Source organism: Ostrea edulis, chromosome 3 (assembly GCF_947568905.1).
Source record: "Ostrea edulis chromosome 3, xbOstEdul1.1, whole genome shotgun sequence".
In the NCBI taxonomy this organism is placed as follows: Eukaryota; Metazoa; Mollusca; class Bivalvia; order Ostreida; family Ostreidae; genus Ostrea; species Ostrea edulis.
In genome coordinates, this window is record NC_079166.1 from 76,145,968 (window position 1) to 76,169,550 (window position 23,583).

The 23,583-nt window shown below is 35.5% G+C and overlaps 1 protein-coding gene across 1 annotated transcript in view; it reads left to right on the forward strand.

Annotated features, from left to right (window-relative positions):
* LOC125677079 (uncharacterized) overlaps positions 1-23,348 on the forward strand; it is an 80,600-nt gene extending 57,252 nt beyond the window's left edge. Inside the window, exons 10-14 of the mRNA XM_056159027.1 lie at positions 8,240-8,740; positions 13,312-13,566; positions 18,527-18,757; positions 18,949-19,058; positions 21,196-23,348. Coding sequence (XP_056015002.1) covers positions 8,240-8,740; positions 13,312-13,566; positions 18,527-18,757; positions 18,949-19,058; positions 21,196-22,407 — 2,309 coding nt within the window. The 3' untranslated portion in view covers positions 22,408-23,348. The remainder of the gene's footprint in view (positions 1-8,239; positions 8,741-13,311; positions 13,567-18,526; positions 18,758-18,948; positions 19,059-21,195) is intronic.
* Positions 23,349-23,583: the final 235 nt, after the last annotated feature.

Below are 23,583 nucleotides of genomic sequence, written 5' to 3' on the forward strand. Positions count from 1 at the left end.
TCGTGGTTACTCCTACCTTGAAACAGGACGTCGGTTATTTAAAATTTCTTCCACAATAACCACGACTTTATTGAAATACGATTTTGCTGTGTTTATGCGGATACATGAAATGCACCAGTAGAAAGATGTTTGTGAAGGATTGAAGTTTTTGGAAAATGGTTTTCCTCCGAATTTTCGAATGAAGTTTTGTGAATGATGAAATATAGGTGAATAGGAGAATGCTGTGGTAAGTATTTAAGGAATGACTTTAATTTTGGGTCATATTATACATGTACGATAAAATCTAATTTGGGTAAGTTTACTCTCTATAATCCACAAAGCGGATTATAAAAAAACCACACGTAAACTAACCCAAATTAAGTTATATCATATAAGATGTCCCAAAATTAGAGTAATTCCTTATCATTTTATGCAATCAGAGAAAGTACTAATCTTCCGTTTATCAAATTGTACAGATATACTGAAAAATACAGATCATTTGCACACCGCAATGATTCACATACATGTAGCAACCACAACGAAGCATTGCGCTGTGAAGGCGGTCATCTTAGTTCTACGGAGCTTATTGATCAGAATATTGAAGGTGACGTTCGCTACGATATTCATAACAGAAATCATGTGTAGGTTATGCATGCAATGCATATATCGCTGCCTTTGAAGTCACTCCAATATTGAGAAAATGCTGGGAATTGCAGTGTTTAGTCTTTGCCACTACCCACAATATAAAATATGTTTATATCAGAAAATGCAATGATTTGCGGATTTTGATTCTATGAAAGTTTTTACTACATTAAAACTTACCCTTGCATACAACATTGCCGCTAATAATGAATCCTAGGAAGAATATATGTAAGCAAGTGACCTTTCCATGTTTCAATGTGATATGGCGTCATTATGATTACGTAAGGTCTCTAAGGTCTCTTATTCATGTTGTGTTTTTGCTTTGAGAGACCGATAAATCCCCCTTTCCAGTGAGAAATGTATTTCAAAACGAGCAAGGCAATATTTACACATACTTAGTTTACCATTAATTTGAATATTTTTGTTTTAATCTATTATTCAAACATCATACAGAGAATGCATTGATTTTTACAACAGTCATTTGCATGTAAGTAGATTATATACGTCTTGCTCACAGGCAATTCTATCCCTTGGGTTCGAATTTACTATCAAAGGGTAAAGGTGTAAAATTCAAAATATAAGGTACCCTATTTCGCTGATATGAAAACAATTGACCAAATGGTATACAATTTTACTCTATGCGCTAATATATTCATACAAAATAAATCTACATTACTACCAAAGTCAATCCCAAAATTCCGTATACCTCCAAAGATAGTAATATGCAGGAACGAATTCGGAAAATGCGTATTATAGTTTGGTTGAATTTTAGTTGGACATTGTCACTACACGACAACTCAGAATGTTTGAGTATTGTAACAAGTCATTGCATAGAATTTGCAGTATTATATATAATTTCTAAGTTGAATTTCTAACCCCAATTCATAAACTGAACAATAAATAAATAACAAACCGTCTGTACTTTCACTTATCACGTCCATTTATTACCCAAATTAACGTTATAATAAATCGTTAAACACCTGTGTTCATGTAGTTTGGATAAAAATAAAATTATAAATTTGTATCTTTTTAAAGACTTATTATTAGCATAATCTGTGTACTATAATCAATTAATATTGATACAATGTATTTGAGTCTATATATCGTTCTGGGCCTTTAATCATTTGTTGGGTAATTAGTTCCACTGGGACGATCTAGACAGTATTCGATCTAATACCAGGTGTGTTTATGAATTACATTATGTACATCGTTGAAAGGACAAGAGAATTTGCTTTGCAAAATGGCAACTATAAACGAGACTGTTGAAACTCCTGTTAATTAAACATTTTTGTCAATAGTCTACGTCAATTCAAAACGTGATCCTACGCAGAACATGTTCATGTTTATCGAGTCATACGGGAGACATAAATACCATGATATATTGTAACATGAATATGAGAAGCTGATGTGCTTTCGCATTAGGGACATCATAGTTAAGTTATGCTGATGTTGTGCTAGGTTTCTGTACAGATAAATCTGAGTTCTGTCCAAATCATATCAAAAATATATACGAAATAAAGAGAACCTTTGAAACACTCGTCTCGATTGCTCTTTATTTAAGAATATTAAACACCGTTAAATTTCAGTTGTTTACAAATCATATGACACAAAAATAAGGACGAAAACTTTCCAAACACCATCCCTGATTATCATTCAATCTGATACATTATTTCTATAGCAAAACCAAGTGTTCTGATTAACAAATGTCACTTTTTTCAAGCCTTTTTTAAAACTTTGATGCAAGCTTTACCCATTCATTTCACTCTGAATAAATATTGTTCAAATTTACTAAACTTTTAAGAAAATTACCAGAAAGATAAATACCAATTATGCATAGGTTAAATGTTCATTAGATATGAATAGAAAGGCTATCATTATCCAAAATTACTTCTAATAAAAGAGAAAGAAACAAGCACCTGATCCCACCTCTGGTGTGTCCGGGGGCCCGTGTTTGCCCAGCTATCTGTTTTGTATTGCTTATAAGAGTTATGAGATTGATCACTGTTCGTTATCTTCACCTTATACATGAAATACAGATCCTCATTTATATACTTGGGATCCCGTGGGGATCCGGGTTAGAATAGGTCCCCAGTATCCCTTGCTTGTCGTAAGAGGCGACTAACTGGGGCGGTCCTTCAGATGAGACCACAAAAAGCGAGGTCCCGTGTCACAGCAGATGTGGCTAAAAGGCCATAAGCGCCGAGCATAGGCCGAGGATGTGCAGCCCTTCACCGGCGGTGGTCCCCATGCGAGTAATATATTCTCGTAAGGGACGTTGAACAACATTCCATCAATCAATTTAATATACTTGGGTATCACACTGTGCATTGATAATATTCTTTAGGGACCGGTGAATATTTATTGGGGTTGGGACCAGTGCATTCCATATTACCATTTGAAAAAAGCCCTATGTCGTATCTTCTAAAAATACAAAAAAATTCCTGTCCTATATCAGATGTGTAATAAAAGTGTGTGTCCTATCTAATAAATAAATATCTATGTTAGAATAAACAACATGTTTACTTCATTTAAAAAATCTCCTGAGTTCTTCATAATAATCACTTAAAATTTGTCTCTCCATTGTTATATCAGCTGAGGGATTCAAGTTCCTGAGAAACGTTTGTTTACTTTGTCATGTTTGTTCGATAATTTGTCCAGCGAAGTTAAAAATCTCATTATTTTCATCTTATTTTTTTCTTAAAGTGTTGTTTAGAGTGCTATATTTTGCAATTTTTTAAATTACTGTTGTACTGAATTGTTGTCTCATGTACTTGCAGGTATTTGTACATCTCAATACTCTCTAGGTGAAGATAACGAACAATGATCAATCACTTAACTTCTATAAGCAATACAAATAGAGAGTTTGGCAAACACCGACCACTAGTTATACCAGAAGTGGGATCAGGTGTCTAAGAGGAGTAAGCATCTCCTGTCGACCGGTCACACCCACCGTGATCCATATATCTTGATCACGTGAACGGGGTTATCTGTAGTCAAAATCAGTGTGCCAAGAACGGTCTGACAATCAGTATAAAACAAGTCGGACAGCATTCGACCCAATTATAAGTTGTATTGGCAAACTATCATATTATCAAATATGTGTTTAGACTTTAGTTAATTTCTGGTCTGTATCCTTCAGGTTATGACCAACATGATACACCATTTGTATTTTCTATGATTGAAATCTATACTCCATGCAAAACGTATATGTAATGTTTGCAATTTTATTCACATCTGAATACTTCTTTTGTGATTTTTTTTTTATTACATGTTTTGATATTGAAAAATTTCAAAGATCCAGTATGTTCTTGCAAATTATCTCTAGTATATTCAACCTGGACATGAAATAAATCATGAACACAATTCAGCATTATTGTTTGTAAGATAGTTGAATTAAAAGTTTAAATACTTTATGATATTTTTTGTTCATTGCTACATTTGCGAAAAAAAAAAAAAAAAAAAAATCAGTGTTGACAATAAAAAAGTTGGAATTCTATAAGTATGTAAGTCAAGATAAATGTGTGTCCTTTTGCATTTTGCACCGGTCCCAACTCCCCAATAACTATTGACCAGTCCCTGATGAGCTATTACAAAATAGCTGTAATATTGAAATGTGAAAGGAACAGGAGGAAATCCGGTAAGGTTAAATGCACTTAATTAAAAAGATTCATTTGTAAATAATTTAATAACTTTTAAAGTGATGACGTAACAACGATGCAGATTGGATGAAAAATTCCTTTAATTTCTGTGTCCAAAAAAAAAAATCGTCCGGACTTCATCTGCACTAATCATGCGGGACTAGTTTTCTCTGGAATGCATCGTTCCCCTTAACGACCGATCTCATTTTAGCGCTGCTTATAGAACGGGAATTTCCAAACATGCATTGTAAACAAAATTTATTTATTTGATGATACCAAAAATAAACACAACCAAAGATGTGAATAACATACAAATTATTTTAAAGAAACAGCACACGTAGGCCTAATGATGACGTGGCAGAATAGTCAACTTGATGACGTAGGGCACTGACTGGTAGAAGTAATCGTAACTATTCGGCTATTTCCGTAACCGCAAATGAACAGGTTACGGAAAAGGACGAGCGCGTGATCCGATTTTCCTTTAATTTGACGTAAAATCCATTTAGTTATGCCCAGTAACTGCGCCTCACCTGAACGCACAGCCAGTTTGGTCGTTGTTTCCATAGTATTGTTATGTTTAGGTATTCCTACGCATCAGAAACGTTGATTCAACCTTTTTTTTTAGGTGAGAGAAACTATTTGTTTTTCTATTTTAAAGATATAATTAAATGATCAGAAATAAAACTTATAATTCTTTATTTGATGCATGTATAAAACGAAAATTTGCTACGCGCAATGATGAAGTTTTCCGTCCAATTTTTTGTTTGATACATGCATGGAGTGAAGAATTATAAGTTTCATTTCTTAAAAGAACTTAATAAATTAATGTTATCTGGAATTAATCTAATGAACTATGGAGAAATGATGAAAAACGTTCAAGGTCATAGATAAGATGAAAGTCAAATAATTATGGCACAACTGAATTGCTTTTGATTTTTTTTTAATCAGTGTATGACGTCTTTGGAACAATTTTTTTCTAAGCTACTCAGTAAAGGATTTATAAAGGTCAATCAAGGTCACAGAAACACAGATATAAGATAACGTTACTATAAGTCATTATAATAATCAAATATAGTAATATTTTAGGGGTGGGGTCCAGGAATTCTGGTTAGGGTGGGGGGGGCGTGGATTTTTTTCAAGACGCCCCCGGAAGCTCCTTAGTTTTAGTGATTTTAAGAGTAAAATTTAATCCTATAATTAGCCTTTATAGTTGCAATTACACCCCTATTACAAATACAATTGGAAAAATTTCAGAAAGTTTTGAATTGTAGTTTAGGAAAAGTATCAACAAAATAAATAGGTAAGGTTAATATAACGTATTTTTATTTACATGTAATAATGTCGCGATTACATTATCTCTAACGTGCATGGAGCATATAAAGGCAGATATAGGCGGAAATTCATATATTTAAGCCACGGTATCAAATATGGGTATATCATCTTTAATCCATGACTTAGACCTCCATCTAAGTGGCTGTCAGGTGAAAATAAGCATGTTGGCGCTTTGACGCAGGAATCAATGTGATAGCGCATGAGAGGGAAAGTGCTTACTGATTTCACTTAACATATGATAGATATAATATATTCCATATTAATCTATTGTTATTTGTATTTGATATATTCTTGAAGTGACTGTTATAACTTATTGACATTTCATTGTAGATTTTCAGCATGATAAAAATTACATCACAATCACATTCGTTTACAAACGGCGTAGGGTTTCCCGAAAGTGACGGAGTTAGGGACTTTACGTATTTTGACATTCCTGCAACTTTTAGAATCAATTATTATATACATGTATATGATTTGATTTTCCCTCTTTCTATAGTTCGAATTGATTTGTAACCTAAACTTTGAAGAAAAAAATAGAGGTTGGCATGCCCCCCCCCCCCCCACACACACACACCCCTCTATATCCGCCAGTGTATTTAGAGATAATCATTATAGTGTATCCCTACCGTGTTAGCTACTGCTGTGATGTGATAATTTTACGTGTGTCTCTGTGTTGCAATTGTAAAATAGTGGACGCATGTATTATCTGCATTTTGTACACACTGAGAGAAAAGATTAATTGATGGGTATAGCAGTTTCATATTGAATTGCTTTTGAAATCTTGGAAATCAATTCAAAATAGATTATAACACATTAGTTTTCAAATGCAACAGCTCGTTTTCGTGATAAACCCACACACTGAATTTTAGACACCCCCCCCCCCCCCCAGGTAAGGGTTGTGAACTAAGAGTGTACCCCCTCGTTTTTTGTTGGGTTTTTTTTTTTATACACTTTTCCTCCAAAATAAAATTGACAACTTGAATCTTCACACATGAATAACACCGATATGTAAGTAAGATAATTATGTATGACCATAAACCAAATCGTCAATTCCGCGCTATACATTCTTATTTCTGTAGACCAAACATTTATGTAACGTCTAAATGATACATGTAACCATTGACGCAAACCAGAGTGACGGTCGACTCTGTGTGGTGGGAAATGTGGTCTTAGTTTAGCAGCGCTCGCACCGGGATGTATAGAAAGCGAGAGGGTAAACTTCCGGTAAAATGGATTATATACATTTGCACAGCGATTGTAGACGTGTCGATATAATGCCCTTTCAAAAAAAATTAGATATGGCGTGTATAACATTTAATTTTTTGATTAATTGTGGAATTGCGACACTGGAGAAAATACCAATGATCAAACGTTCATGTATTGTATTAAAAGACATTTTGTACATACGGCATGTCAAGCTTGATTAATACATACAGAAGTAGCTGTACTGTAGATCGTTAAAACTATGATGTTAAACAATGTATGCTGGAGGCCTAGTTTTTAAATGAACATTTCATTGAATATTTTGAATGGATTGATTGGTTGATTGAATATTGTTAAACGTCCCTTGAGAGAATATTTCACCCACATGGAAACGCCACCACTGCCAGTGAAGGGCTGCAAAATGTAGGCCTATCTTAGACGCTTATGGCCATTCAGCAGGGCTGGATCTGTATCGTGCCACACCTGTTGTGACACGGTACCTCGGTTTTTACGGTTTCATCAGAAGGACCGCCCCATTTAGTCGCCTCTTACAACAATCAAGAGGTACTTATGACCTATTCTAACCTGGATACCCACGGGATGAATATTTTGAATGTCTGACTAAAACTTTAACTAAAGATCGAATATATAGTATTATAAAAGGCAAGACTACAATGTTCTACGAAACGTTTCGCATACTTTCAATGAAATACTTGCATTTGAATAAACTAGGTATGATTTATAATTTCATTGCAAGTGTTAAAACAGTCTTATCACCCCCCCCCCCCCCTCCCACTTTATTCTAACACTTATCGGGAGTCATATATCAATGTTTGTTTGTTTTTTTAAAGTACATCACTTAGATAAAAATGGATAATCCAAAATTCTTATTCGAGTCTTAAAATCTGATATTGTCCATAAATTTATTGAAATAATCGCTGCTCAGTGTTGAGTATGAGCGTAATAAAACATGAGGAAGCCGGGGATGTATCACATAACAACTAGGCTAGCTCTGTTTAAAGTTTCTCCATGTGTCATTCACCAAAATTTTGATAAATGCATGTATTCTTAAAAGCTGTCACAATGGCATTGTACTGTTTGGACAATTCATTGATCCGAAATACACACGTTAGAGTGATAGATCATGAGGGGATCAAATAAGTTTTAGCCTTCTGCCGCCAAGACCAGCAATACTGACTCCTTTCGACTCTTATCTGTCTAAGAAGTCTCTATTGCCTGTTCCGAAGTTTTATTTTCTTCCCTCATAAATCAGCTGCAATCTAAAAAAAAATATTAAAATAATAATTTTAAATTCACTGGTTTGATTCCGACATTGTACGAACTATTCTGCTAGGTTAGGCCAATAGACTGAGCGACTTTTTATGTTAATGTTAATGATTGTTAATGTTAATTAAGAGTGCATCATAAAATTTTACTTGTAACAGGTAAATATCACGAGTATCCAGAAAATGTCAGAAGTTGTCTGTACTGCCTTCTGTTAGCTGAGCAACAGACCGTAAATACCAAGGGCCACAAACACAAACAACAAGATGTTCTAAGGAAAATCAGAGAGAGGTATTTTACAGAGCTTGCCTTGTCTGATGACGGCTATATGAGGAATCTTCCAGATGATATCATTCAGACACAGGACGAGGTCATCACATTTAAATCAGACGACATCCAACATGACGTCATGTACGCGTTCGTTACGGAGTGTCTGGTGGAGGACAGTGATCTCATGTTTTTCCTGACCACGGCGTCACGTGACGTGATATCAGAATACTGCAGGTCGTGGGATTATAAGAGGAGTGATGGAGAGAGATGTCTGTATATACCGAAGAGACCGGATAAGATGTACGACCTGTTCATAGACAGACTACAGCTGGACATCCTCACACACCGTACCGTGTCAGACAGGGGGATTCGTGACAGTATCAGTGTACGTTGTAAGTATGATTATCATGAATCACCTGACTTTGTTATCCACAGAATGTTTCTACATTGATTACCAATACTTTATCAAGAATCGTTTAAATGACATGATTATTGATGAATAGGTGACAATGTGCTTATGATGCTAACTTAGAATAGATAATTTTTTCCGCCATAATCATTCGTCTTCTACATTTCGTTTTATTGTTTATATAGAATCCTTCACTATTTGTATCTTTTCGCTAGAAGTTTAGGATTAACACTCAACTGATGTTGCAGTAAGAGTCAGCATTTACTTTGGCGGCGGTAGCTCCGATCGCCTATCTATGAGAGTTCGATATTGATATTTTTGTTCGCTTAGATGTGACCGATCAACAAGGGATGCTTATTTATAATTGATGGGTAGTATTATGGAGCGTAATGTGAATAAAAATTAGTTATGAGATTGATCACTGTTCGTAATCTTCACCTTTCTTTGAATAATTGTGAGTGAGTAAACAACATCACTTAAATCCTGCCTTAATTGTGGTCTATTGATTCATACAGTACCATGTTATGCCATTTTTATACCCCCCGCAACAAGTTGTGGGGGGGGGGGGTATACTGGAATCGGGTTGTCCGTCTGTCTGTCCGTCCGTCCGTCTGTCCGTCTGTCCGTCCGTCCGTCTGTAGACGCAATGGTTTCCGGACTCTAAAGCATTATCCTTTCCACCTACCGTCACCATATTATATATATGGACTACCCATGGGATGAAGATGTTCCGTATCGATTTTGGGGTCAAAAGGTCAAAGGTCAAACGCACTGGACATTGAAGTAGCAATATGGTTTCCGGGCTCTAAAGCGTTATCCTTTCCACCCACAGTCACCATATCATACATATGGACTACCCATGGGATGAAGATGTTCCCTATCAATTTTGGGGTCAAAAGGTCAAAGGTCATGCGCACTGGACATCGAAGTAGCAATATGGTTTCCATTTAAATTCTTTAATGACTTTTTTCATCGCATGGAGATGCTGTGTTCCTAGATACCTTTTGGATCATAATACTGAAGTTTTACCTATTACCAACACCCTTTGGGAGATTGGGGTAAGCGGGGGGTATTCTTAGTGAGCATTGCTCACAGTGCCTCTTGTTCAAACTAGAGGGGGATGCATACATGTATCTATCATGCATACAGTCACCTGTCACATGGTGATCAGTTGCTTGCTTACGACCGAGAGGTATATTATTCATTCAATTATCTATCTTCACTTCTACATCAAACTTGTGGTGTTTAATTATATTATGGTTTTATTCTCATCAAGCGCCCGATGTCGTATTATGGTCCCCTCTCCCGAAATAACATATTTTAATATATATATATATATATATATATATATATATATATATATATATATACATTAAATGCAGGTGGTATACTAAATGTATAAACCTGACTTTTGAATTTATTTTTTCCTTTTATTTTTCTAGAAGAAAATATTTTACGGAGATATAGTTGGAATCAAAATCAATTACTACCTTAAGTTAGATATATTTTCATACGAGAGTTATTGTGATTCGAAATAAAGGAAAATACCACAATGACCGATGAAAATGTTATTGACACGAAAAATATTGTTTGTCATATATTTAAGCAATGAATTATTATGTTTTTTTGTTTTTTTTATAGATGAAATGTGAAGATAACAAACAGTGATCAATTTCATAAATCCTGTAAAGAATACAAAATAGATAGTTGGGCAAACTAGATGTAGCAACGGTGTGTGGGTTCAAATTGAATATTGCACGTTGGAAATTGACAAAAACTCCTGTTTCTATGCACAGAATATGTGACTCCATTAGTAAAACTCGGGAGCTTCAGGGGATTCACCCCATGGCCTCCATTAGGTCGTTGATCTCAATCCGCGTTGGCCTCAAGGGCCCCAGACCCCTTGCCATGTTTTGCGTACACTTCATTTCCTTTTTTGGCTACGCCATGCTCTGTATAACGACAGGCGATGCAAAGATTTCAAATTTGGCGAAAGCAGTAATAAATTTATTCACAATGTCGTTCATAGATATGGGCGTAAAATGCTTGTGAAATCAGTTTCAAATGACATTTAAGGTATCCGATCCATAAAAAGCATTTATTTTCACAAAAAGTCAATGTCTGAAACAGTAACTCTTTTGTGAAAACAAAATGCCTGATTTTTAGTGAGATAACGATGAGAGAGAGAGAGAGAGAGAGAGAGAGATGATGCCACATTTATTTATAGTGAATTAATATGTATGGTGACCTTTACTTTTCTGGTAGTAGGAATCTTTTCACCATGAACTTTCTTTAGAAATTATATTCTAATTGATTTTATATGTCAGAAATGTGTTTTTGTGATAGGGACTCTATAACAGATATTTCTTATATGTCTTATCAATTTTGGTGAATCACTGTGTATGTTAATTATTTTTCATTTGATCAAGTTTTGTATAACATAGCAATTAATTATTGGGGGAAAATGTGGGTTTTATGGATCAGATACCTTAAGCATACATAGGCATTAAAGTGTGGCATAGTTTTCTTTTCAATTTCAAAGTGGGGGAATTGACTTGTCTAGACTTAAGTTCATGGTTATAATTATAAAACGTGTTTTGCTCAAATTTCATAATGCGAAATTGCACGTGTGTGGGATTCTTTTTTCATTTCCTTCTCCCTATCACAATCGATCCTAGCACTTTAGTGTTCCGAATGACAGTGCAAGGCCAAAGAGTGAACGCACAGTGAGCGCACAGTGGACACTTTGTGAACGGTGAACGCGAGCGGTTGGTGAACGGTGAGCGCACAGAGAACGCACCGTGAACGCACGGTGAGCGAACAGAAAAATAATTGTAAACTAGAACACTTCGGGGACTGTACCTAAAACATTACCTTGACCGGGAAAATGTTAATAAGTGTTGCTTTTCTTATAACTATGATCCCATTTCTTGAATTACCGGGTGTCTGTGATTTATAAAGAATTTCTATTTTGTATTGATTATAGGAGTTCTGAGATTGATCGCTGTTCGTTATCTTCACCTTTCATTATTCCATTGAATAATTAGAAATATCGAAACCGGCTATTAGAGTGTACGATTTGCATATTAAATGTTCTGCAATTTTAATCCAATGTTGGAAAATTCAAATGTTCACCCCGAATGCACGTGGGGGTGACAGAAACATTATATCATTATCTCTGCCAATCAGAAAGCTGGAAATATTCCAATAAAGGATGTTTTGATATTCGCTCTCTCTCTCTCTCTCTCTCTCTCTCTCTCTGTTTGTGTGTGTATGTGTGTGCCAAACATTAGTAAGCGTGTATTATACATTTATGATGGTTGGGTGACCTTGTCTCTCGCTTTCACCTCTGATTTGATAAATAGGACACGTGTTTAAGTGACATTATGTGTCTACCGCACACCATTTACAGTTTATTAATTATTTCCTTTCTATTTATAAAATACTTCTGCGGATACCACTAGTAGCATGCATTTTGTCAGAATTCTATTTGATTTTTATAAAATCTAGTTCAACTTTTTGGCATCTGTTCAAATAATATAACTCCTGTACCACCTATAGCATACATGTGATGCACATACGTATGCATTATTTCGAGGGGGTCTGTTTATTGTTATATTTGCACTTCAAAGTGATTGATTCTACAGAGTGACTCTAGAGTCTATTATATGCACACATTGGTATATACAAATGTTTGCATAACAGATATATGATGTGATTTGGATTTGCATTGTGATTTATCTTGGATCAATTTCTAACAACGGTCTTTGAAATCTTTTTGGTATAGATAAAAAAGATATTCTAAAATCACTCATATATATACAGTGTGTATGATAGTGTAAAATGTATATTTGTGGAGTAATTATTCGTGGGTGACGTAGATTCAATTTCTCCTTAAATGTACTGTCATAAAGCATGTGTGAAAATTGAGATTCGAGGCAATTGGGGATGCATGGAACAGGAATGCCTCTATTACAAATATAACTTTCATGAGCCTGGGAGTAAAGGTACAGAATACAGGACAGAGCCAGATTGGCAAATTAGTAATTATATGTGCGGGTGTGACCGGTCAACAGGGGATGCTTACTCCTCTAGGCACCTGATCCCACCTCTGGTGCATCCAGGGGTCCGTGTTTGCCCAACTATCTATTGTGTATTGCTTATAGGAGTTATGAGATTGATCACTGTTCGTTATCTGCACTTTGTATGTAATATTCTTTAGTGCTATTGATACTAAATTCATAAATTTATACTATTTGGATGTTTAAAAAGAGCAGACAGTCATTTACTAAAATTGTAATTTCATGACCCCAGGGGAGGAATTTCAGTATCAGGGTGAGTTCAAAATGGTCAATGTCATGTTTATTGAATATAATAAGAATTGGGCATCTCTAACTTCTTGCAACATATTCCTCATTTATATCCGTGGATTCCGATAACTGAGCCATTTAAGCAGATTATAAATGAATTCAAACGACGTTGACAATCATCTGATAAATGAGTTTTTCAAATAATTTTAATGTAAAACGTTGAATTGAGGGATTGTTTTTACAGTGGAAGTACCTCTAGAAATATTGCTCTGGGACCAAGAGGCCAGAGAGCGGTACGTGGAGTACGCCAAGAGAGGAACACAGACCGTCCACCACGCCAGGGGGATGATCGTAGGATGTGCCGGGGCCGGCAAGACCACGCTACTGAAACGGCTGCTCAGGTGTAGTGACGCAGAGATACGGGATGTGACATCAACGGAAGGACTGGAGGTCCACGAGGAGATATTCCAAATATGTGAAGAAACGAAAACATTGAAAGGTAAACATAGTGATTGATGAAATAATATTCAATGACGAAATACCGCCATACTTCGATGAAATACGACGTTATATGAAGGTCCCACGTATATATCGGTCCATCACTGATTATGACGTCATGGAACATGCACTGGTTAACTATCCATCATGACAAAATATGCACTGAATGACAAAATATGTTCAGGGGTTGTTTAAGAAAGTTAGCCACTCAGCTTTTGAGTATAACTGCGTATAATGCTACCATGACTCTGTAGATAACGATTCAATACTTATTCTATTTAACGTAGTATATCATATATTTACCACTTACATATATCCTGTTAAATGTTTGCATGCCGATTCAAAATGTAAAACGGTTTTAAATGGATTAAATCTTGTGGTGGAAGGATTCTTTAATCCAAACGATATAAATTTGCAGTTTTTGTGTCTTATGCAAAAATCGATAATGATTATATATGTCGAAATGCGCATCTGGTGCATCAAAATTGGTACTGTATAAGTTTTACATATTTAAACGTGTATATGTTATACAAGTAGCAGTTTCTACATTCATCTAGTCCAGAAAATGGATGACTTCAGCAGGAGTCCCAAAATCTGGCATTTGAATAAGGAATGTATAAGCAAACTCAAACAATGTTTAATTTGATCCAAAATTGTTCTGTGTTATATGACAGGAGATTGAAGTTCGCATAAAATTACCACAAATGCCAAAAATAAATAAAACATATTCATAAATTCAAGGGGTTCTCCCTTGAGAAATCATATAGCCCATGCGTCGAGCAAATTCATATTCAAATTCATTCTTCATCTTCTATTAATGCACAATATATATTAATTTCATTTTGCTTTACGGATGGGCAAACATTTTCCAAACAATGATCTGGATGAAATTTAACAGTTACCAGGCTCCATTTGAATAAAAGGCGGGGAAACGTCTGATCCTTGACGTAATGATGCTATCAAATAAGCAATAACTTTGATTTAAGTTGAAATAGTATACTTGGCATCCATTTCACTAGCTGAAAACAGACCAAGCTTAATTCATAACACACTTAAAACAGAGAAATTTTGTGGACCTTTTTTTTTATTGATATACACAATCGTACCTTGTTCTTTGGTTCATATATTTTATAAATAGAACGCATGTTCTTAAAAAAACATATTTCTGATTTACTTGAAATTTCTAATGAACATTCAGCATTTTGGCCAATAATTCACAAATTCAATCCATAACTCCTTCTTGTTATTCATAGTTCATAGAGGAGGGGCATATTGGTTTGCACCTGTCAGTCGGTCGGTATGTCGGTCGGTAGACCTCATGTTGTCTGCTCAATATATTGAGGACCATTCACTTGATCTTAATGATATTTCATATGTGGGTTAAGGAGCATTATTGTTTTTCAGGTCAAAAGGTCAAAGGTCAATTTACTCTTGACATAAGAATATATTGTCTGCTCAATATCTTGAGAACCATTTGATTGACATACGTCAAACTTGGTACACTGATACAACCTAAAGAGTAGATGGCCCCTTTTGATATTGACATCACATGATCAAAGTCAAGAGTCAAACTGGACATTGGAGTTTACTGTACGCTCAATAACTTGAAAACCCTTTGCCTGAGGGACACCTAATTTAGTATACTGCTACAGCTTTAGAAGAGGAGAACCCTATCAATTTTGAGGTCACTTGGTCAAAGGTCAAGAGTCAAACTGGACATTGAAATGTACTGTTCGCTCAATATCTTGAGAATCCTTTGCTTGCCAGACATTAAACCAGGTACACTGATATATTTGTAAAATAGGATGACCGCTATTGATTTTGCAGTCACTTGGTCAAAGGTCAAGGGTCAAACAGGACATAGGAATATACTTTCCGCTCTATATCTTGAGAACCTTTTGCTTGACAGACCTAAAACATGGTGCACTGGTACATCGTCAGAAGACGATGACCACTATTGATTTTGAGGTCACATTCTCAAAGGTCAAAGGTTAAACTGGATATAGTAAAATAGTGTCTCCTATATTGTAAGTATTAATTAGTTGCTTGTTTGACACCGAACTTGGTGCACTAGTACATCATAAGCAGTAAACGACCGTTATTGATATTAGGTCGCATGGTCAATTCACTCTTGACATAGGAAAATATTGTCTGTTCAGTATTTTGAATTGGTGAAGCTACTATCAATTAGACGATATGTGTGTATAACTCTAATCAATTTTGCACCATTGGGGACATCTGCGTTTTTACAAACATCTCTTGTTTCAGAACTATGGTCGATATAACTATCTAGTTTACCAACATAACCTACCATTGGGTCACATGTTGTCCGACTTGTTTCATACCAATGGTTAGGCCGTTCTTGGCACACTGATGAAAGGTGAAGATAACGTACAATGATCAGTCTCATAACTCCTATAAGCAATACAAAATAGATAGATGTGCAATCATGGACCCCTGGTAACACCAGAGGTGGGATAAGGTGTCTAGGAGGAGTAAACTTCCCCTGTCGACCGGTTACACCCGCCGTGAGTCCTTTATTACGATCAGGTAAACGGAGGTGTCCGCAGTCAAAATCAGTGTGCCAAGAACGACCTAACAATTCCTATGAAACTCGTCTGACAGCATCTGTCTCAATGATATATATTGACTACTGACAACCCAGAAAGGGCTCACGGCGGATGTGAGCGGTTAACAGGGAATCCATAATCCCCTAGGAACCTGATCTCACCTCAAGTATATCTAGGGGCCATGTTTGCCCTAGTATCTATCTTGTATTGCTTAAAGGAGTTATGAGATTGATCACTGTTCGTTATCTTCGCCTTTCATCTATATCTCAAATATTTAAGCTAAGCTTTTTGATGATATGTAATTTAAAAAGAATAGAGTTACTCTTGAAGGACTCTCAAATTCCGTATTGTGAAAAATCCGTATATTAAGTGCGAAAAGGTCATCATTCGCATTCCAGTAGCATTGAACATTTTTTTATATAGATATCATATTGATAGCTGTCATCAGAGCGTCCTGATTTCATTGATTTCTGATGCTTCTTTTCTGTTGACATCAACAGACAAATCGAGTTCATGGTAATATTTCGTTAATACATTCTAAGTGAAAAAAGACATGTTAATACAGTGTGGCTCAACAACAAGCACCATGACCCCCCTCTTCTTCTTTTTAATTTCATAACTCCCCTTCAATGTAGAAATCAATACTATATCCAAAGAGTGACAAAACTCCCAAAACTCAGGATCGAAATTGTAAATTCTACGGATCCTCTCATGTCTTCATACTCTTATAGATGTAGACTTTGCTGTTTTAAAAAAAATATGTTATGTTTTTGATATACAAGTATTTTGACTGCGGATAACTCCGTTTACCTGAACAGGATATAGGGCTCAAGGCGGGTGTGACCGGTCGACAGGGGATGCTTACTCCTCCTAGGCACCTGATCCCACCTCTAGTGTGTCCAAGGGTCCGTGTTTGCCCAACTATCTATTTTGTATTGTTTGTAGGAGTTATGAGATTGATCACTGTTCGTTATCTTCACCTTTCATAAGTTTCTTTGAAATGTATATGCCCTCTTATTTGGATTTCAAATACAACACATCCTCATCATAATAATTAAATGATGAACTGTCTTGTATCAATATGTAGACCACTCATTGTCCTATCCTCTTTTTTTTTTTTTTTTTTACGAAAGTCGAAGTCACGTACAAATCGTTGCAGCATGCATAAGGTCTGGTCGTGGACAATTTAAAACAATTTCTTAAGCATATATCAAATCGGAAATCTAAGGAAGACGTGCTTTAGTAGTATCATTCCTTTATGTCAAGGCTTTGTGATGTTACACATGTTCATTGTCACATATTACCGGAGGCGACGATATGTACATGTATACACCCTCCTAGTACGTATGTTCCGTGTGAACATATTGTCGCTTACAACAATATATATGCTGAAGCCATCCTGTTCCCCAATTTAAAAAGGTACATATTGTCGGCGACGATATCTATATTTATGAATACGACATCTTGAAATAAGTTGAATTTTTTTTAACAAATCAATACTATGAAAGGTGAAGATCACGATGAGTGATCAATCTCAGAACTCCTACATGAAATACAATATAAAGAGTTAGATAAACATTGACTACTGTAACCATAGTTGGGAGCATGTGCTTAGGGGGAGTACGCATATCCTATCTACCGGTTACACCAACCATGATCTTTGATCAGGTAAATGAAGTTATCTGTAGTCAAAATTAGTGTGTCAATAACGGTCTAACAATCAGGTATGAAACAAGTCAGACAGCATTTGACCCAATGATATGTTTGATTCAAAAACAAGATTGCTATAACGACCATAGAATATGCAAACTGCTGACTTTAAACGAGATAGTTGGGACCTCTGCACCACCAACTTGTTTGTCAGTAGTCTGCCTCTTTCTAAAAATTGATAGATCGCAGAACAAGCTTCAGTGCTCTTTTGCATCGAGTCAATTGAGATGAATAAATACGCAAAACAAGTTCTTGCATAGAAGCTTAAATAATCCCGTTTATCATAAAGTTGAGTTGTTCGTTTGTCGTTAATATCTGTTTTCAATAAAATATCTAAGTATGAAGCAAAGGTAAACGACTCTCGTGTTCCTTTTTCATTTGATTATGGACATCCTCTATCTTTAATAATGAAACTATTTCAAAATCGCAACTCTATCAATAATTTTCTAAGATTTCAATGTTCTTTTTTTTTTTTTTGGTTAAAAAAATCCCAATTACTCGTTTAAATGTTTCATCGTTACGCTAGACCACTAGACATGTTTGAAATTTACCTTCAATGATTACGAAATTCTTGCCACTTCGTCATATGCTAAACATCAATTGAGAATGGAAATATAACACACTTTTTAGACATAGATTTAAAACAAAACCTGTTTAGTGATAATATATTGCTTTTTACAGTTAGGTCAAAAGATATCGGTGGCAAAAAGAACAGCAATGGGACTGATGAAAAGACGGTAACTTTCTTTGACTTTGGAGGGCAGTGTGCGTATTACGCCTGTCATCAGATTTACCTGACCAGAAGAGCTTTCTACATGGTGGTAGTGAACGCCTCTAAACGTCTGGACCAGGTGGTGGATAAGGAAGTGTGTGACCAGGCGGACACCGTTTTTGCTGGATGGACATACGGAGGTACAAGTATATATGTTTCCTGTGTACTCATATTTACGGAACTTTTGAGTCTCTCTTTTATGCAATTTAAAATGTTCTTTTCACATCATTTCTTAGGTTCAGTCCATCCTCATGTTTGATCCATGTGTAATTAGCAACATGTAAATGTAAGAGTTAAGCCCCGTTGTTCGTATGGATCTTTTTTGTTATAGAATATTTCATATTCTGGCTGAAATCTGTCCATACTTATTGTTCCACAAGAGATGGACAGAAGGTGGAGATCATCATCGTGGCCTCTCACTGGGAAAATACAGTGTACAAGGTAATACAAAAGAAGGGAAGTATGTTTTACTAGGGCCCGCCATATGGATGTGTCATGTAGTAATCGTTCTGTCCTTTCGTCTATGCGTCCGTCTGATTTCCAATCAAACCTTTCTATGACACGCTCTAACTCGAGTTGCCTTGGTAGGATTTCCATAGATTTATACATAACTATTGAATTAGGCAAAGGCAAACCCCTTTTTCAGATTCCTAGGATGTGTCTATAGAGTTATGAGACTTAGAATGTCTTGACATCAATAATAAAATGACGGTTTATGCAGCACGCAGTATCATGTGACAAATTGAGCAGATTTGTATAGAATTTACACGTAATGCTAGAATTAAGATAAGAAAAAATCCAAAAAAAAAATATTTGGTTTTCAGTTTTATCAGTTCTGCTGTTCCGGAGTTATGTGACTTTTACATATTTGTATTAACATTTCCGATAAGAGACACTGTCTTTTTTTATATGCCAACTAAAGTAAATTATTACCAACGGAATAGACTAGATGTTTCTTCAACTTCTGTCGGTTTCGTTATCATCTGTCCGACATTCAGTTATACGTATACCAAGTTTTCAGTCAATTTTAATGAGACAGTAATGGATTTTCATCACAATGTTTGTCGTGTAATATGTTAGTAAGTTATTCTTCATAGTTGATGTATGAAAAGAATGATATTCAACATAAAAATTCACTTCATGCAATGATTATATGTACCGGTACTATGCTCATACGATAGGGAAACACCAACTGGGTTTGGTTCGTTATGTGAAAAGTGTTACTTAACTAGTGGTATTATGTTCTCCATTAGAGTTAATGAAAGAATTAGTACAATAGATGAAATATAACTCATTCAGCGAAAACGGTGCGATGCGGTGTCATATTTAGCTTCAGTAGTTTTCTTTAATAAACAAGCATATCAACAGCAATAACCGACTTTTTGAAATTTACGAAGGTATGGGAAAACATGTTTGGTTATTAAACACGTCTGTGGTACTTTCAAAACAGGTTATTTTTTATGGGTTTTTCGATGAAGTACCACAGTGACGGTTATATTTTTCCAGAACATATTTGATAATCCTCGTCATTTTTGCTGCGATTTCACAACGTGCTAGCGGCTAATAGAATCATTAATGGCGGGTTGTCGGGCTGGCGGGCGGTCGTCCCTGTAAGAGTACCTACTTCATGTAATCAACTCCTCTCACACCTCTGACTTGACGTTCCTTTAACATTTTACAGCTGTTATGGATACATTGGAAAGGTGCATGTGCCTTTTTGAAAGTGATCAGACATTTTTCGAAAATTTTACGTCTAGTTGAACTTAGTCATTGTTTAAGCATTTCTTGACTATTTTATGTAATCAACTCCTCTCACACCTCTAATTTTACGTTTCTCAAATTTTGTACAGTTGTTTTGGGTATATTGAAGATGTGTATAGTACTTTTGAAAGTTATTATATATTTTTTTCAAAACAAATGCACGTGCAGTTGTACTTAGTCATTTTTAAAGCATTTATATGACATCCTTCAGACCTTGAATAGCTATTGAGGAACCATTGAAGATGCGCATGCGTCTTTTTGGAAGTGAGCGGACATTCTTTGAAAAATTTACATGTACATGTAGCTGAACTTTGCCATTTTTTAATCGTTGTGCCTACTTTGTGTAACCAATTCCTCTAACAGCTTTTACTTAGCATTTTTCAGACCATGTACATTATAGATGTTATAAAATCATTGAACATATACATGTGACATTTTAAAAGTGCTTGCTTTTTTGAGAATTCTACATTTAATATTTCATTTTTCCATTATGTTTTGTACTGCTGTTTTAATGTTTGTAGCACTGGGGGGGGGGGGGGGGGGGTAACATGTGTAATTGCAGTTTTTTATACACAGTAGTAGTACTTAGTTTCAATATTGCTATATATTTCAAAGCATTGAAAACGCGTATTTTGATATAATTATATAGTAACAAATAAGTAATTTAGTTGTTGTTCAAAACACCTATTCTGTCCTTGAGCAGATTCCTTGAATTAGCTTGTTTATGAAATCATACATTTGATTTCTAATATGTTCTTAATTTACAAGTTATTAAATGATTATTCATAATTTAAAGATAACTATTTTAATTCAACAGGACAAGGCCAATTTCCTGGATTGCCTACTAGATGTAATACCAGCTCAATCTGATCTTGCACAGTATATCAGAGAAGACCGGTGTTTTCTGATACAGTTTCCACCAAGTCAGTCAATCGCTGAACTGGAGAGATGCATTATCGACATCACAACTCAACCAAGATGGAGCGAGAAGATACCGCACGAGTGGGTTTTTTTGAACAGCGAGATCAATGAGAAGAAACTGGAACGAATTGTACCTATCTCGGACATTCATGAAAGACTGCCAGTTAGAGATCACAAAAAGATCCAGAGTGCAGCTGATATGTTGCGTTATTATCATGATGCTGGGCGGGTTCTTTACTTTAATGAAGAAGGACTGAAAGATTCAGTCATTATTGATGTCCAGTGGTTTGTGAATGCATTTAAAACAATCATCACGGACCGGCTGCACGTACGCGGATACATTGCTAGTCGTCAGGATTGGATTGAGTACTACAACACGGGGAACTTGAAAGATTCACTTCTGGTTGATATATGGGATCTGGAAGAGAAGTATATCAACACCCAAAATGAGAAAGCTGACTGCGAACATTGTAGGGGTCTGCTGCATCATAAAGGTTCCATGTTGAAATATATGGAACGACTCGGGTTATTGGCTGTTGGACACGACCTTCATTATATCCCTTGCATGAACAAAAGGAAATTTGAAGAAACACAGAAAAAGGTCATCCAAGAATCAACATCGAAAACATCAGTGTTGGTGTACGTCTTTGATTTTTTGCCCTACTTCCTGTTTTATCGAGTTGTTGTGGCTTGTATGCAGATCAGCAAATGGGAAGTCCTCAAGAATAATGACATCAAATGCCTGTACAAGAACGCTGCCATGTTTAAGCATGCAGATCACTACGTCGTAATACTTGTTACATCTACTTCAATCCAGCTTCAAATAATACGAAAGGGAGACATGCTCATTAAAGGCATTACAGATGCGATCAGAAAGAGAATTGACCAGCTATTGAAAGATGTCACCGACACATTTCACAAACACCTGTCTTTCAAAATAGGCTACGCGTGCATGGAAGAACAGGATCAGATTATCGGATTGGAGATAGAGGGGAGGTTTTTAGAGGAAAGTGAACTGGGGTCAGGGGAGAAAGTGAAATGTCCTCATCATGAAGTGGAAGACTACCATACAGTTAATGCTGACTATTTGAAAAAGTTCTGGAAGTAAAAAACAATCGGTTTATATGTGTACGCCCATCATCTGACTTACAAGCTTCCTTTCGGAGGAATACAAGTTTAATTTGCGTTTCATCTGGATTGATTCATCGGAACCTACTTAAGTGTTAAGAGTAGGTAAAAAGTTTCCTGGACTTTTTTTCATCATGAATAAAGATATTGCACTGACAATTTGTCACATTTTTCCTCACAGAGAAACACATAATCAGTTCACATGCCAGCTAAATTGGTGTGATACTATTCACTCTGTGATTCGTTACTTTTCATACTAACGTAGGATAAGTGAAAGTAACAAACACATTTGGCTTATGTTAAACTTCCTGAATTGACGTAATGTCTTTATTTGATATACTTGTACAGATGTTGCTGCTTTCGTGTTATTCACTAAATGTTTAATCCTGTTATGTTTCTATTCTTATTTTACCTGTTGTAAACACATTTTGTAAGCTGCTAGATTTTCATTTTGTATTTTCATTATAATAATGGCGTAATGTATAATAACTTATTTCTGTTGTACTTCTCTGGTCCGACAAAATATTCTTTCAATCGATTACGGTTTGTTGGATAAAAATAAGACTTAATTTTTGTAAGGTATTTGATATATCATCGAATTATCAAATTTATGTTATTTTAATATGTTTACCTATTTATAGTTAATGAAACTATTTCTTCGTTGATTTTCATAGGGCTGTTTACCTGTAGATTTAGAACGGATGTCATTGGATTGTAACGGACGGTTGGGTGACGGGACTGCGTCAAATAGTGCGAATGCTTTCTTTCATACTTTCGAACTAATGGCTCCGTAGAATAATACGTTATATTTTCATATATCTTGTACATATATGCTACATGTACATGTCATTCAGATGTGCATTTCCATTTTCTCTTTAGCGAACATGTATATGTGATTTAGTTAATAAATAGGAAACAAAGTGTCATAGTTGTGAAAGATTTGGTCACGGTAACAATATAGAAATTATTTATTCAAAATAAAGCAAATCATAAATTGCTGCGAAGTATTCATTCGAAAAGACTGTTACGTTTATATCATAATTAATTACCTTATTCATGCACAAGTACATACATGCATATCAAAGGAACCGAATGCATGAGATTTTCGTCAAAAAATGTCAATAAAATAAAACTAACATGGATCAAATTCGCAACA